Below are 15654 nucleotides of genomic sequence, written 5' to 3'. Positions count from 1 at the left end.
TTTTCAGTGTTTTGAAAGGTTTTACAATGTATTTTAAAAGGTTTTACAAGGTACTTATAAAGTTTTATAAGGAATTTATAACTTGTAAAAAACTTGTAAAACCTTATAAAAAACTTGTAAAATCTTATAACTTGTAAAACCTTATAAAATAGCTTGTAAAATCTTATAATATCTTATAAATACCTTATAAATACGTTGTAAAACCTTTTAAAATACATTGTAAAACCTTATAAATACCTTGTAAAAAACCTTTAAAATACCTTGTAAATTTTTCCCGCCAAAAATTTTCCCGCCAAAAATTTAACGCCAAAAAAATTACGGAATCACTTTTCCCGCAAAAAAATTTTTTTGGCGGGAAAATTTTTTGGCGGGAAAAAATTTTACGGGAAAAATTTACAAGGTATTTTAAAGGTTTTTTACAAGTGTTTTGGCGGGAAAAATTGAGGGATCACTTTTCCCGCCAAAAAATATTTTGTATTTTGTGGATCTAATTTTGTTATATTTGTGATATCTTTTATTAAAAGAAGGGTAATTTAGTCATTTTGTACATAAAAAGGGGTATTTTTAAAAATGGACAGCCAAAGGGGGCATTTTTGAAAAGGGGTATTGAAAAAGGGGCATTTTTGTGAGTCTCCCTAGAATTATTCCAGTTTTCCATACATATACAAAGTAGATAATCTTTAAAATTTTGGTTTATTCAATTCAATTTTGGTTTGGTTACACTAAAATCAGTTTATATTTGGATAAATGGGTTTCAAAATAATAAAAACCAAGAAATTTGTAAAACTATCCAGTTTGATATTTGTTCAAGCATTTCGGTTTGGTTTGGTTTGGTTCAAAGAATGAAAAAAAAAAAAGCATAAACAGAGAGGTCTCGAGGATTTATTACCTTTCTTGACCAGCGGTGTCCCAAAGCTGAGCTTTGATGATTTTCTCGTCGACATGAACACTTCTTGTGGCGAACTCTACACCGATGGTTGACTTTGACTCGATGCTGAATTCGTTTCTGGTGAATCGAGACAAGAGGTTTGATTTTCCGACGCCGGAATCTCCAATCAAGACTAGTTTAAAGAGATAATCGTAGTCGTCGTCGGCTCTGTACGCTCCCATTATTAAGATATTTGATCGAAGTTACAAATTATTAAAGAAGAATTCAGAGAGATGTTGTAATGATCTTATGAAATGAATGATGTGTTGTTGTGTTTTGTAATGACATGAAATTATGGGTAGTGGGTAACGACGAAAGGGCTTATTGGTTTTGGTTGTGTTATAAAAATAAGAATAATTAGGATTCAATGATTTGTTATTATTATATGCATGACTTGAGCATATGTAAATGTTTTGAAAGTCGTTGGAAAGATTAGAGAACAAACATGTTTGACGAAATCTTCGGGTTTATGGCCGCCATGAACTGGTAAACGCAGAACAGAATACACTTGCAGGATAAAACAACAATATTTTGGCTTCAATTCAATAATTCATTTTATAGCTTTTGTCAAATAAACTCACAAGAAAAAAATTCATAAATAAAATGATAGCAATGTATAGGAAGATATCTAGGAAAAAGGTTTTATATGGTATTTTTCTCATGAAATATTCAATTTGTGTTTTAACTTTTCAGAAATTGTTTTATATGACACTACACAATGTGTAGAGTTGAGATTATTGAGGGACACATGTAATAGACTTTTAATAATAGATTATAGATCCTACCAAGTCTAAAGGAAACTATTAAGTTTATTTTTGAGAAAATTACATAGATCTTGTAATATATATTTTAGACCTAAAACATATGTGTTCATCAATGTTAACAACTTCTTAACATTATTTATCAGTTTTAACTATATAACACTTGGTTATAAAGAAAAACAAAAACCACCCAAATTCAAAGAAAATATTTCAACTTGAGAACTCTTTTATTATTGTAATATTTGACTCCAATGTATAATTGTATATGACCTGTTAAAATACAATAATTTTTACTGGTTCCAGAATCATTGACCACAATTTATAGTTCAAGACTTAGATCAAAGACAGGCTCTGGATTGATTGGTGATGGCCAAAAACTCAAAGTGGAAACATAACATAACACAACAAAATGGTACAACATTTTAAACGACGACGTCCAAGTCATCGATCTATATATAAATTGACTCTGTTTTCCATTGATTTGGAAAAGAGTACCATAATACAAGAGGACAATCTATCACCACTTTGATCATCATCAATGTCCCAAGTGCAAAGCTTCATCCACGGCTAGTGCCAATGCAGCAGCAGCACCAACATATGTGTGTGGAGTTAGTTCCAAAAGTTGGTCTTTTGCTTCTGCAGGCAATTCCAAACCTTTGATAAACGTTCTTATGCTTTCTTCATTCACAGCTTTTCCTCTTGTTAGCTCCTTCAGCTTTTCATACGCCTCAGGGACACCGTATCTCCTCATCACCTTTTTTTGATACCATGATAATTCTGTGGATTAGAGATACATGGAATAACTTGATCGATATAGAAGATTAGAAAGTCGAGAAATTTACAGTTTGTATCGGTTCAGCAAGGACTTCCCAATTATCATCCAAATCTTCTTTTAAACGAGCTTCATTAACCTATATCAAGAAAATTCTTAGTTTATGACAAGTGGAAATATTTCTTAGGGCTACGGTAATAATACCTGAAGCTTCCCGATTCCCTGTATCGCACTCTTGTAAGCGAGAAGAGAGTGTCCTAAAGCTCCACCCATGTTTCTCAAGACAGTTGAATCAGTTAAATCACGCTGCAGATTGTACATTTTTCAGGCTTAGTTTACTTCCATCACTCTAGCTGAGATACAAATATGGAGAAATGTTAAAACCTGCATCCGTGAAATGGGAAGCTTCATGCTGAGAAAAGTAAGCTCTGCGTTAGCTTTCCCTAGGTTCCCTTCGCTGTTCTCAAAGTCAATAGGATTCACTTTGTGAGGCATTGTCGATGATCCAATTTCACCCGCTTTAGTTGTCTGCAAAACCTCAAACAATGAGACGACTTTCCCTTTCACATTCAAATGATTTGACACTATATTTTTTCCTTTCATTTATTAACACTTGCCTGCTTAAAGTACCCCATGGATATGTAGCTCCATATATCTCTGTCAAAATCAATTAAAATATTGTTGAATTGGCTAATATTATTAAAAAGTCTAGCCATATAGTCATGAGGTTCAATCTGCAAAACCCACAAGAACAATCAACCAGTGAGGATCTTTATGAATTTGAATAAAATTGTTTGATCAACAGAAACTATATTACCTGAGTCACGTATGGGTTGAATGTTAATCCAAGAGAAGTAACAAAATCCTCTGCAACATGAGGCCAGTCAATATTCGAATATGCGGAAATATGGGCGTTGTAGTTCCCAACAGCACCCGCAAATTTCCCCTTAATCTTAGTTTCAGAAAGATATCTCCTTTCTTCACTTAACCTCACAGCAAAAATCGCCATTTCTTTTCCTAAAGTTGTTGGCGTAGCTGGCTGCATTACAATTCATAGTAACAAAATCATTCGTAAAGAGATAGATAGAACCAGTATACATAAAAAAAGGGAAAGGTAAAATGGTGAAAGTCTTCTCTTTCGACATTACCTGCCCATGAGTTCGTGAAAGCATGGGGACATACGCAAAGTTCTTAGCCATCAGAGAGATAGACTTGATCAGCTCATCCATGGATGGAAGTATAACCGAACTAAGTGCTTCTTGAAGCATCAAAGCATGGGAAAGATTGTTGATGTCCTCAGACGTGCAAGCAAAATGGAAAAACTCAAGAACCTGATTGATTAAAAAACAGAGAAGTTTAGTTACAGAGCATCAAAGCAACCAAACCCTAAGAAGTTAGAAGTGAGAGAAAAGTTTTTAAACCTTAGCAATCTCTGGTTGTGATTCACACTTTTGTTTCAAGAAATACTCCACTGCTTTCACATCGTGATTTGTTATTCTCTCAATATTCTTAACTTCCAATGCATCATCTATGCTAAATCCATCGATTATCCCTTGCAAGTAACTCTGAGCTTCTTTGCTAAAGCTTGGAACTTCAGTGACTTCAGGAATATTCGAAAGCTTCAGAAGCCATTTGATCTAGCAAGTATATAAAAATCAATGTTTTAGCAAATGGGTGCATTAGAACAGTCAACTAAACTACTTGCACAAGCTTCCTCCACCAAAAAGAACAAAACCAATCTTCTCAATCAATGAATCAGACCACTTTTGAGTAACAAAAAGCCTTAATTTCAAAAGCAATTACCTCGACAAATACTCGGAAATAGATCAATCCAAACTCGCTCAGAGAAGAAGCCAAGTCCTTAACTTTTCCCCAATAACGTCCATCCAAAGGCGACAATGCCGTTAAATTCGACATCTCCAAGTCTCTAGAGCTCACTCCAGCCATTGCCACCACCTAAAGCATATCCATTTTATCGCCAATTCGTATCAAAAACATCAGATTACATCCAAACACATCATGTAAACAAAACCCACCAAACAATTTTCGGATTGAAACTATAAAAGACTTACCTTTCTTGAAGTCACTAGCTTCGGAGAATCAGTAGTAGAAACAGAGCATGAAACTCTCGGAAGCCGATGATGAGAAGCCAAACGCACTGATTTTGATGGGTTTAGGAATATTCCGGTGGGTGTAAAACCGAAAGAAGGGATTTTGGGGTTGGTTAAAGCCATTGAAGAAAAATTGAGCTCCATTTGTGATATAGTGATCTCAAAGGTTTAAACTTTAAACCTAGATTCCAGAATCAAAGCACGATGTGAGTGAGTCAGTAGAAGCACCGCCGATATATAGTAAGGGTTTTAGCCTTTTAGGAGATTTCCGATTAAAAAACACATGCGCATTTCTTGTTTTTTCTAAATTCCATATTTACCCCTGATGTCGCTACTTATTACGCTTATTGGACGAGGATTCTTTTTTTTTTTTTTTTTTTTTTTTATCAACCACACATTCATAAAAAGTAACTTCATGATTGGTTGTCCAACTAGGTGGAGAAGAGTTTACAAAAGTAACATCAGAAAACGGAAGTCTAGAAGAACGGGCTAAACAGTCCGCTTTAATATTACATAAACGAGAAATAAGAGAAAGCGAGAAAAAGGGAAAAGAGACACGGAGCAACTCCAACTCGTCTAGCAGATTGGAGAATGCGGGCCATTCTTCAGGAGACTGAACCATCGAGACTAACTCAGAACAATCTGTTTCAAAAGCCTGACAATCAATTCTTCTTGAAAGGATATTCTTCATAGCCCAAATTAAAGCTTCCAACTCCGAGTGAAGGTGGGAGGGACATCTCCGAAGGCATTTTGCACCAAGCAGCAAAGTTTGATCAGTTCCTTGAAAACACCACCATCCTATACCCATAGTTGGGTCCGAAGATTTCCAAGAGCCATCAATCCGACATTTTATAGATTGGATTGGGCTTTCCATAATTTCCGTCATAGTGTTATCTTCCATTGGATCCAATTGAGCTTCTTCCCACATTAATTTTTTACTCAAAGCGTGATTTAAAATATATGTGGGTTCAGATTGTATTCCTTTGAAAACCTTCTTATTTCTATCTTTCCATATAAACCACAAAATCCAAGCATAACAGTAAGATTTCTCCGCCCCATCTACAGGATGTGGTATCCTCCAATAAAGATAGTCTATATTAGAGAATTCCGACCTTAGAGGAAAACTACCTGATACCATAGGTATTTCGGATAATTCCCAGACTTTTTGAGAATGTGGGCACTCAAATAAAGCATGATTAATTGTTTCCTCAGCCATCTCACATCTTTTAAAGGTAATATCACACCGAATCTCTCGATGAGCTAATTTTGAAGTTACTGCTAAGGATCCCGAAGCGATTTGCCATAAAAAGTGTTTTATTTTTGGAGGGGCTTTGGCTTTCCAAGCTTGTGCTTGTAAAATTTTACAATTTGGACCCCATTCAATCGATTCAGTCATCCCTCGGGCAAGCCGATAGCCTGACTTTACTGTATATCTCCCTGAGTTTGTATGATGCCATATAAGCCTATCTGGCTTCTGAACTTGACTAATAGTAAGTCCTCGAATTAATTGAATATCCACCGGATCCATAAATTCATGTAGAATAGGAAGGTGCCATTCTTTAGTAACCGGATTAATTAAATGGTTTACCATTAGATTTGGATGTAACAATTTTCCTCTTCCATTTGCGGGACGTGGAATAACATCCGGAAGCCAAGGATCTCTCCAGACTGATAAGTTGTAACCTGAACCTAGGGACCATCTTGCTCCCACTTCAACCAAGCTTTTGGTCGAAAATATACTCTTCCATCCAAACGATGGAGAGTTTGGTTTTTTTGCTTGTAAAGGATGAATATTCCTGAAATATCTACCTTTTAGTACTCGAGCTACTAAGGAGTTTGGAAAATGTATTAATCGCCAATACTGTTTTGCCAACATGGCATCATTAAACGTGTCTAGAGAGTGAAAGCTCAAACCACCTTTATCTTTATCCATACACAATTTTTCCCAAGCAATCCAATGGATCCCACGGTCTCGATGAGGATTCTTATTATTAGCTTATTGCCTTATCCTTTCTATTTGAGCACGTTTATTAATAGTTTCAACTTTCAATTATATGGATTAAAATCCTAACTTCAATTATATGGAGTAATTTATATAAATCGTCGTTTGTGAATCAAAAATGTTGGACAACCACAAAACAATACTCATGTGCTTTATGTGTAGAATTATATCTCACCAAGCGTTTGTCATATACTGATGTAAGTAAATGAACCAAAAACTGATTATTAATACCATTTTAGTACAATTATATGTCATGTTTAAGATTAGAAATGGGTTCAGTTTATTTTTAATCAGTGACTTTAGTCTTTAATCTTAAAATATGTTGCTCTATTTGGCTTCATCACATTTAATTATACTAAACTGAAGTCTCTGTATATATGTATTCTGTGCACCTTGATTTATTTTTGATATCAAATAAAAAACAAATAGCCAATTTTATTGTCAAGATCGATAACATTTTCAATTTTCAATACTCTTAATCAAGTGTGATGAAAACAACAATCCCACAAAGCGAAGCAGTGTTCTTACATAAACACAAGCATGAGAAAGAGTAAACTGTTACAAAGTTTTGATTTTGACAAATTTGCATACAGAGTCAAGAAAAAGTTGAGATATTGTGTAACCAAATGCATAAGAAAAGATTAAGCGAGAAACCCTAGAACTCAAATCGTGAACCCCTAAAATCTCAGAACAAAACAAGGATGATTTCGCAAGATTTAACTTCAGTAGAAACAGATCGACATCATATGAGATCGAATTGATTCGAAAATCGAGCTTACAAGGCGATGAGTTTTTTTTTTGGTTATGAAGAGAGCGGAGGAGACGGCCTTAAGCGGCGGTCTCAGCGGGCGGCCATAAATGTAAACCTTGAGGGCGAGAGATTGATGTTTGGTTTTTTTTTTTTGGTAAGCAGATTGATGTTTGTTTTTATATCAAGGCTTCATTTTTTTGACGCTTTTTGAAGTTGAGAGATCTATCTATTTAAAATATTTTAGGCCGTAGGCCCGATTAAACAAATCTTGACATAATTATATAACTATGAAAATTAACAACCGTAATGGTGGTTAATGTTTTTCTGTCAGAAAGAAGATAATAACGTGTCCAAATAATCACTTCCCAAATCCTCAAACTCAAACAAACCAAACACATCACATAATGTCTCTTCTTGTTCAGTAACCATCTTCTGCATTTCAACTTCTTCAAACATATAATCTTTGTCACTCCTTCGTCTCTTTCTTGAACCTAACCAAGTTTCTTCACTCCCAAGCAGCCCACACGTCTCCGAGTACTTCTTAGTTGAACAACAACTAAGGGCACAGTGGTTTTCAACCAACTCATCAACGACTTTATCATAAGCCCTAATCGCCTCTTTTCTCGTTCTCAATCCAATTTTGTGGCCACTTCTTAATGGCTGGGACGTATTCGAGCTGTTTATCGGGTAGTAGTTTGGGTTGCAATCCATTTCCATAGCTTTAATAACCGTCTCGAGTTGAAAATTCGTGTGCGCTTTTTGAGTTCCTCTAATTCTAACCGCGGCTTTATCGTAAGCCATAGCTGCCTCTTCTGCTGTTTGGAACGTTCCGAGCCAAACCCTAACACCGTTTCTCGTCGAATCCCTGATTTCTGCTGCGAATTTCCCCCACGGACGCCTCCGTACTCCCCTGTATTTTCTTGTTTTGCAACAAACCCGAGAAGGCAAAAAACAAGAATCGGTGGTAGGGTTGGTTAATGGGTCATGATTGGTTTCGCTCGGGAAAGAAGCGATCACATCGAGAATCTCTGTCCATTCCAGGTCCTCCATCGACATATCTAGGCTTGGAAGCATTTCTTTAGAATCTTCTGGTATGTCATCAAGGGTAGGCAACGCTCCCCAAGTTCTAGAAACTTCTGGAACATGAATTGATCTTTTATCGGTTTGTGGTTTTCTGATGAAATTCGCCCAAACATTCTCTAGGATCTCTCCGTCTGGTTCTTGGATATTGCCAAAAGCCATTGTTGGAAGAGAGGAATATGTGTTGGTGAGATTTTAGGGCATTTTAAAGAGATTGTTGCTTTGGGGATTATGTGTGCGTTGAATGGGAAATCTGCGGCAGGATAATTGGGAAGTACAGTTGGTAAAACTTGTGTTCCAAGGTACTGACCACCTCATTTCATGGAGGGTTTTAGGTTCCACATAATATCAGGGTTTTTCTGTCTACACACACACGTATCATTATTATGTGAATACATCATCTTAAGTCAACTTCAATTAATTAATTTAATAATGTTACTTAAATATGAAGTATAAAGATTGTGTACTCTTTTCAGCAAAAAAATGCAGATTGTGTACTCTTTAAAAGGACTAGATGCAGAGTATTAATTTACTTTGTAATAAACATATTAATCTTCAGTTTAACGCTTCATGAGAATCTATGACGTGTTCCCACCAGAGGCACAAACATAATTATTTTTATAATTATTGGATCAAACATAAATTTATTATTTTTAATGTTTCGTTCCACGCTCGTCGCATTTTAAAGAATTTCAACTATTTTTTTTTGGTTATAAAAAGAAATGTAGCTTCTAAATTAAGTTTCTACTGTTAGATTGATGACCCCAATACTTATTTAGCTTTCTAATTCTTCAGTTTATGGTTTTGTTAAGTTTGTTGACAGTTATTATTTACTATACGATCACAGTTTAATACCTATTGCCTAGAGAATATAAAATAATGATAACTAAACGTAATAAAAAAATGATAACTAAACGGTATCAGACTGAAGCTCATTTGTGCTCTATTACTTGGGCCATTGAGTCTATGCATTCTCTGCATTTCAACAAGGTTATCTTTGCTTCTGAAGCTCAAGACATCATTGGAGCTTTCAGAAGACCGATTGCTTGGCCATCTTTCTCTCATCAAGTGGCGGAAGTTAACTATTTTTTGGATAAGATTGAGGACTGCAAATTGGATCTTGAATCTGCAGCAACAAATAGAGGAGCAGCTCTCATAGCACAATCCGTTACTTCTGATCTTAGAATCCATTCTTATGTGGCTTCGGGACACCCTTTTTGGCTTCATGGTGTTTTTTGTGATGAGAGAGTCTCCTCTTAAATGTTTTTGCTTTCTTGGCTGTGGCCTCTGTTCTCTTCTTTGGCTAAATTCTTTTGGTACTCTAGGTTTAGTCCTTCTAGCGCCTAGTCTATTTCATCTTGAAGGTTTCAAGATTGATTAACAACTTTTTAACATCAATATATATTCTACCAGATGAAAAAAAAAAAAAAACGGTATCAGAATGTGAAAACGAAATAAGAAAAATGTAAAAGTTGAGTCATCACTAACCTTTTCTCCAAGTATAAGTAATTTGTATGAGATCATTTCCCGTAAGTCCAAAGATTTGACACAATGATGAGAGGCGAATAGAATAGAAATCATGTACAAATTTAATATTTCCAAACTGACTAAGATATAACTATATATCAATTCCACACGCTTTGAAACATAGCTTATAAATGGAAAAAAGAGATTAAGATCTTTATATAATGAGATACTTTCTATTAATTAGGTCTGGGCAAAATATTCGTTAGATCCGCTTCGACTCGGTATTCGTTTTGATTCGATTCGAAAAATCCGAATATCCGTAATATTTTGGAGCAAATCAAATAGGAAAATATAGTAATCGTAAAAACCGAAGCAAATAACAAATATTGTTTTTTTAAAAGTCGGATATCCGCTTCGATTCGTATTTTTCGATATATATATATATATATATGTATATCGTAATATATTTTTGGCTTGTATTTGTAAACTCTTTTTTATCCTTCTTGTATTTGTGACACAATTTAATAGTTTTTATTAGTGAAGTGGAATTTCTTAAAAAAAAAATCAATATCCCTAAAAAATAAGAAGTTGGAATCCTGTGACGACTTCTTTTTCTCAAAATTTTATATTTTTCTTCGTAGTTTTACATGCGAGCGCTTAGCTTTTTAGGGTTTTAATAAGTGCAGAAGTATCGAAGCGGATATCCGCAAATATCACAAAAAAAACCCAGATATTCGATATTCCGAATATCCAGAAATTTTCGGATCAAAGCAAATCACAAAATCAAGTATTCGGTTAAATCGAATCGAATAACGAATATCCCAAATTTTCCGGATATCCGATTCGTGCCCAGGCCTACTTTCTATGATAGGTTCACGTCATCTCAAATATTATAGCTTCTTGTTGTAAGATTCATTCGTTCTCCACCAGGAGAGTTTCTTGCTTCGGCTCGTATAGGTACATACATATGCGTTGAAGCAAAAAAATTGTACATTTTAAGATTACTAATCTAATAACATTTGATTTAAAAGAAACTTTTAAAAATTCATGTTTAAATAACATAAGATTTGTCATATCAATAAAAATCAGTCAAAATTCTTTATTCAATACATCTCCTTTCATTATACAGGTGTTTGATCGAGCTATTGGGTTTTTTAAGCCTAATCTAACTCCTCCATTAGTATGATATTGTCCGTTTTGGGTCTACATGTTCAAGCCCGCACGAATTTGTTATTGAGCTCCTTTCCAAAATGTCTCATACTAATTGGAGTTGGACTATACTTATATATTAGAATCTTATTTTCTAAACTTTCGATGTGAGACGTTGGTTTGTACCCAACACGAACATTAAAGATTGTTGCAATTGCTCGATCTTAAGTTGGTCATTTGTTAAACTTTTTTATTCAATCTCGTGAGCTTTACAAGTATTTTTAAAACGAACCCAGTTCATGTAAAATAAAAATTTATTAAAAACTGTTAATCACCATTCCAAATAAATAAACTAGAGTAAAAAAACAAAAGTATTAATTATAATATACATTTTTTATTTTTTGCCAACAAAATCACTAATCATGCTTTCATAGTTTCATTGAAATTACAATTCTCAACCAAGTATTGTCCTAATCATTTAAATAAGTGAATATAAGTTAGACACGTGTCACAAAATTTGTTGAAGTCTAGTTGGTTTTGAAGACTTCGTTCTCACGCCCTCGAGGCCCGGGTTCAAGCTCCTCTCTATGGTTTTTTTTTGGGGAACAATTCTCTTGTGGCGGGAAAATTGCCTTCTTTCGACTATTAGGGTTTCTACGAATCTCTCTCCGTTCTAATTTTGGGTTAAGATTTCAATCTCTTCTTCTCGTTTTCCTTTTTCCTGAGAAATTGTGAAAGAGAAGATGTCGAAAGAGACAAAGGCTAACAATACTAGCAGAGTGATGAGTAGCTATGGCGGTGGCTTAGAAGCAAACACCTTGGCTATGCTTGATTCCACCGGAGCTAAAGACAATCGCGACGCTAACGAAGATCGTACGTTTTTCTCAATTTTTCAATCTTCGTCTTCGTTTATGACAATCTCCTTTGTTTTTGTTATTGTATTGATCCGTTAAATGAAACCCTAGGTTTGCAGTATCTGGAAGCTGTTCGTTCTGCTTCACTTGTACCTGAGAATGGAGTTCCTCCAACCAAGTAAAAAAAAAAAAGCACTATTTTTTAAGAAATTTGAAGTTTTTGCCTCAAAAGAATCATGATTTTGATTTGGGTTTTGTTTAATTTGAAGCAAAATGTACCAAGCGATTTTCCGGATATTGAGATTTGGTAAAACACTGGAACTTATAACAGCAAGTTTCCAGCTTTTGACACAATTACATCAGGTACTTTGATGCAAATTTGGTAGTGAATTTGTCTCAAAACTTGTGTAAGTTTCAATTTTTAGCTTTATGATTTTGTTTTGTTTTCAGCGGTTTCCTTGGGTTTATGTATCTGATTCATCTGATCAGTTGGAAATTGTTGACGAGGTACTTGTTACAAAAGTTTTGATGTGTTTTTGTCCATTCTTAGTTATGGTGAGGATGGTTGATTTCATGTGTTTGTTTTGCAGGCTTGGTCACCGTTTAATTTCGGGTCTGATGTTGATTCTGATGAAAAGGATATATCAGTGAGAAGCTTATGTAAGGACGTTTGTCTTCTCTTTTGAGTTAGCTTTTTGTTGGTTCTTGCTAAATATGATCTTTTTTTTTGTTTTGTGATTTTAGTTTTTCAACAGCTGATTCAAAACATGAACAAAAGGGTTAGTGAGCCTGAGGAATCGAATTTAAAGGTTGGTTTATTTGTTATGTTGCAGATAAGCTTAAAAAATTGGTGGAGTTTCACTTAACTTGTTGTTCTTGCTTCTTTTGTTTGGATTTCTGCAGACTCTGGGGAATATGTTTCTGTTCAAGTATCTTGCTCATGTTCTTAAGCTAGATTTCACGCCCCGGAATCAAGTGTATGAAGGTACAGATTATGTCTTCATAGTTTTAAGATTTCTCTTTATCTTGTTAAGTTCGGGGAAATTCTTAGAGGTTTTGTGCGCCAGAAACCAAGAACTGGAGTCTTTTGAAGGAATCTTCTCTGAACCTACTTCTGGTACATCCCACAATCAATGGCTTAGAAACTAGTATAGTCTTAATTATCTGTGATTTTTAATGTTATGGTTCCGCTTGTAGGCTTCACGAAAAGTGAATTTCAAACTTCTAATGAAAGATTATCTATCAACAATGTGTGCACCCATTGATGCTGATGAAAAGTCGATCAGTTTGGTAGAATTGCACAAGGACACGCTTTCTGCTATGAAGGAACTACTAGTAATGGTAAGTTGTCAGTTACCAGAGTATTTGGTGTTTCGATTTTTGGTGCTTTTTTCTCTTACATTTCTGTTCCTTTTTAGATCATTGAGCTTGATTCTTCAAAGAAGAAAGCTGACTTAGAAGGGATTACCTCTAGAGGAGATGGCGTAAGGTATTCGAATTTCTGCCTCTCTTTTGAATTGTTTTTGCCATGTTTGTGATCCAGTTTGATGCAGGACTCCTGCAATGGAGATCATTCTCGACGAGCTGACTTATAATGGATACTTGCTATCAAATTTTCTACAGGTAAGAGACAAACCACTTCTGAAACTCTCTGTGCTCTGTGAATTCTTCTCTTTGTGGTTCTTGAGTGAAAATTTCTCAATCAGGTTTTCGATGATCCTAAATGGAAGCTAGAGATTATTCTCCAATACCTTACCAAATACATCCCTAAGGTTTGTTGTTAATTCTCTGATTTCTCGCTGGTGTGAATTTATAGTTACTTCTCTCTCTGACAAATTCCTTTCTGGTTGTAGCCTTCTGTTCGTACCCGAAGAACAACTGTTTCTCAAGCAGAGGATTCGAAAACACTAAATGGGATCTTGAAGACATTTTCAAATGGCTTAAATGCAAAGAACATCACTAAAAAGATAGGACCTGACATTGTTCAGATCCTCATCGGACATGCCTTTCTGGTAATTATAATATCTTTGTTTCTTCTTTCACATTCTCAGAGCTTTTTTTTTGCCTTCCCCTAATGTATTTAACCATTTGTCAGGCTAGGCTTACATTCTCTGACCCTAACGAAGAAGACTCTATTACAGAGATATGCAATAGAATCATCTCTGCATTTACAAGTCTAAAGCGAGTAGATCAGTAAGCTGCAGTTTCTTTTACTCTCAGTTTTTTTTTTTTTTGTACAATCGATACTATAGCGCTTTCCTTTGTCCAATCGAAAGTTTCATGGTTCTTATAGGAAAATCGAGATTCTACCGTTTGGGAAAGAAGTGTTGTTTACTGCAGGAATGGTACTCAAGGCAAAAGCATAAGGCATCTAGGAATCAAGATTTTAACAAATCTAGAAGCTTGCATTGGATTAAAAGCAAGGAAGGTACATGTAATGTAGGAATTAAGAGTTACAGTCCAATGAATTATGAATGTTTCACATGAATTTATATATTCTACTATAGTTTTGCCGATACAAGATGAGTGATCTTATGATTCTGTTGATGCCTTTGTCTCATTTCTGGAACAAATCAAAGACTTGCTTTAGTAGCAAATCAATGCCTGATAAGCTTATGCAAAAAATCTTGGCTTACTTGGAGGATTGGGGTGATTCAAGCTGCATCGTGACTGGACCGTCGTTTACAAGATTGACCTTTTAATATGATCAAAGTAATGTATAAGCATTAAGCAAGAGAACATGTTTTAATCACACAAGATAACAAACTAAACCTTGCTATTGAAAGGATTTATCTCCTTACCTGCATCATAGCTCCAAACACACCATCTGTTTGAAAAGTGAACCAATTCAGTCAAGAAGACAGGAGGAAAATGTGAAGTTTGGGTCAAGAAAAGATCAATGAGAGTGTGTTTTACCTTTTACTGCATCGGGATTATATGCTTTCTGGAATTTCTCGACTAAAGAGGCGTAAAACGGCTTCGCTTTATCAGGTGGCATTGCGACATGGAAATCAGGTTTGTTACCTTTCAAGAATCCGTATAATGTAAACTGACTAACTGTAGTAACACATGATCCAAAGACCAGAGAAGGCAAAAGAGTCAAATCTCAGTGCAATAAGCAGAAGCTAAATCTTTCTCTAATCAAAAGGTAAAGCATAATAAACAGACGCATTACCAAGTAAAATTCCATAATTCCTCTGCATCACCTGCAAAAAACCGCAACAAAGTTTTCATTTTCATAAAATATCTTGAAAAGCAAATTCGTTGAAACAAAACTTACATTTTGGTCCCATCCTTTGCCAGTGGTTTCATTAGAGAACAATCTCATGTTTAAAACTTTTCGACATCTATAAATATATGTTTAAAAATGTCAGAATCTGCAAACATTATAATGATAATCTAAAATGGAAGAACTAAGATAAATGTAATTATAAGCATACATGTAATCAGCGTCAGAATCGGTATCTGATTCATGGATTCCAATTAATACCAAGAGACCAGGACCAATCTCCGATACGATTCGACCATCCACTGTAACAGAGGAAGATGAGACTCTCTGGATTACAGCTCTCATTGCTCTAATCTGATTATTCCGACGGTGAAGTCGCTGACTTTGGTGGCTGCGGCGATTGCGGCGGAGGAGTAAAGGTGAGAGCTTGTAATGGAGTGAAGTGGTCTGAGAAGAAGAAGCAAGACGATACATTTTTTTTTTATTGTTAATAATCTCAATTCCCAAGGAAGGATGAACATAAAACCGATACTAAACCGAACCAAATTGA

At 35.1% G+C, this 15654-nt stretch overlaps 5 protein-coding genes across 6 annotated transcripts in view; 1 reads left to right on the top strand and 4 right to left on the bottom strand.

Moving 5' to 3' along the window:
* The window catches only part of LOC9304064 (ras-related protein RABA1e), a 2558-nt gene extending 1230 nt beyond the window's left edge, over positions 1 to 1328 (bottom strand). The window contains exon 1 of the mRNA XM_021016637.1: positions 890 to 1328. Within this exon, the coding sequence (XP_020872296.1) occupies positions 890 to 1110 (221 nt within the window). The 5' untranslated portion in view covers positions 1111 to 1328. The remainder of the gene's footprint in view (positions 1 to 889) is intronic.
* Positions 1329 to 1960: 632 nt separating this feature from the next.
* LOC9304063 (adenylosuccinate lyase) lies at positions 1961 to 4814 on the bottom strand. Its single transcript, XM_021019571.1, has 10 exons — positions 4534 to 4814; positions 4265 to 4417; positions 3883 to 4098; positions 3610 to 3792; positions 3279 to 3500; positions 3079 to 3195; positions 2846 to 2989; positions 2666 to 2767; positions 2532 to 2600; positions 1961 to 2443 (listed from the first exon to the last, which is right to left on the bottom strand). The coding sequence occupies exons 1-10, from the start codon at positions 4714 to 4716 to the stop codon at positions 2225 to 2227; spliced, it is 1608 nt and encodes a 535-aa protein (XP_020875230.1). The 5' UTR covers positions 4717 to 4814; the 3' UTR covers positions 1961 to 2224.
* A 2176-nt stretch (positions 4815 to 6990) lies between these two features.
* LOC9306116 (ethylene-responsive transcription factor ERF091) lies at positions 6991 to 8752 on the bottom strand. The gene has a single exon (XM_002867944.2). It carries the CDS (start codon positions 8565 to 8567, stop codon positions 7653 to 7655), a length of 915 nt encoding a protein of 304 aa, XP_002867990.1. The 5' UTR covers positions 8568 to 8752; the 3' UTR covers positions 6991 to 7652.
* Positions 8753 to 11610: 2858 nt separating this feature from the next.
* Positions 11611 to 14393, top strand: LOC9304062 (negative regulator of systemic acquired resistance SNI1). Its single transcript, XM_021017035.1, has 15 exons — positions 11611 to 11894; positions 11987 to 12053; positions 12145 to 12238; positions 12326 to 12382; positions 12466 to 12535; positions 12620 to 12684; positions 12779 to 12860; positions 12943 to 12992; positions 13073 to 13216; positions 13294 to 13364; positions 13429 to 13498; positions 13582 to 13647; positions 13729 to 13887; positions 13971 to 14068; positions 14169 to 14393. Exons 1-15 carry the CDS (start codon positions 11765 to 11767, stop codon positions 14239 to 14241), a joined length of 1296 nt encoding a protein of 431 aa, XP_020872694.1. The 5' UTR covers positions 11611 to 11764; the 3' UTR covers positions 14242 to 14393.
* On the bottom strand, positions 14268 to 15608 carry LOC9306115 (D-tyrosyl-tRNA(Tyr) deacylase). Of its 2 annotated transcripts, XM_021017036.1 has the most exons (7): positions 15316 to 15604; positions 15156 to 15222; positions 15051 to 15081; positions 14792 to 14932; positions 14677 to 14702; positions 14512 to 14570; positions 14268 to 14438 (listed from the first exon to the last, which is right to left on the bottom strand). In XM_021017036.1, exons 1-7 carry the CDS (start codon positions 15576 to 15578, stop codon positions 14408 to 14410), a joined length of 618 nt encoding a protein of 205 aa, XP_020872695.1. In that variant the 5' UTR covers positions 15579 to 15604; the 3' UTR covers positions 14268 to 14407. The 2 variants fall into 2 exon arrangements, with proteins under 2 accessions (XP_020872695.1, XP_002867989.2); XM_002867943.2 differs by lacking the exon at positions 14268 to 14438 and having other exon boundaries at positions 14508 to 14570; positions 15316 to 15608.
* Between the last annotated feature and the right edge of the window lie 46 nt (positions 15609 to 15654).

This window comes from Arabidopsis lyrata (genome assembly GCF_000004255.2).
Source record: "Arabidopsis lyrata subsp. lyrata unplaced genomic scaffold ARALYscaffold_7, whole genome shotgun sequence".
Lineage (NCBI taxonomy): Eukaryota > Viridiplantae > Streptophyta > Magnoliopsida > Brassicales > Brassicaceae > Arabidopsis > Arabidopsis lyrata.
This window is presented reverse-complemented; position numbering and strand designations above follow the sequence as displayed.

What these genes read in the sequence shown, in the direction of transcription:
- LOC9304062 (XM_021017035.1), top strand. Translation starts at nt 11,765, where the DNA reads ATGTCGAAAGAGACAAAGGCTAACAATACTAGCAGAGTGATGAGTAGC. An exon ending in CCGGAATCAAGTGTATGAAG is followed by an intron (nt 12,861 to 12,942) that starts GTACAGATTATG and finishes TTTGTGCGCCAG; the next exon opens with AAACCAAGAACTGGAGTCTT. An exon ending in TTACCAAATACATCCCTAAG is followed by an intron (nt 13,648 to 13,728) that starts GTTTGTTGTTAA and finishes TTCTGGTTGTAG; the next exon opens with CCTTCTGTTCGTACCCGAAG.
- LOC9304063 (XM_021019571.1), bottom strand. Translation starts at nt 4,716, where the DNA reads ATGGAGCTCAATTTTTCTTCAATGGCTTTAACCAACCCCAAAATCCCT. An exon ending in CACAACCAGAGATTGCTAAG is followed by an intron (nt 3,793 to 3,882) that starts GTTTAAAAACTT and finishes TTAATCAATCAG; the next exon opens with GTTCTTGAGTTTTTCCATTT. An exon ending in AGGGAATCGGGAAGCTTCAG is followed by an intron (nt 2,601 to 2,665) that starts GTATTATTACCG and finishes TTCTTGATATAG; the next exon opens with GTTAATGAAGCTCGTTTAAA.
- LOC9306115 (XM_021017036.1), bottom strand. Translation starts at nt 15,578, where the DNA reads ATGTATCGTCTTGCTTCTTCTTCTCAGACCACTTCACTCCATTACAAG. An exon ending in TAATCCCGATGCAGTAAAAG is followed by an intron (nt 14,703 to 14,791) that starts GTAAAACACACT and finishes CTTTTCAAACAG; the next exon opens with ATGGTGTGTTTGGAGCTATG. An exon ending in TGTTTGGAGCTATGATGCAG is followed by an intron (nt 14,571 to 14,676) that starts GTAAGGAGATAA and finishes TCATATTAAAAG; the next exon opens with GTCAATCTTGTAAACGACGG.
- LOC9306116 (XM_002867944.2), bottom strand. Translation starts at nt 8,567, where the DNA reads ATGGCTTTTGGCAATATCCAAGAACCAGACGGAGAGATCCTAGAGAAT.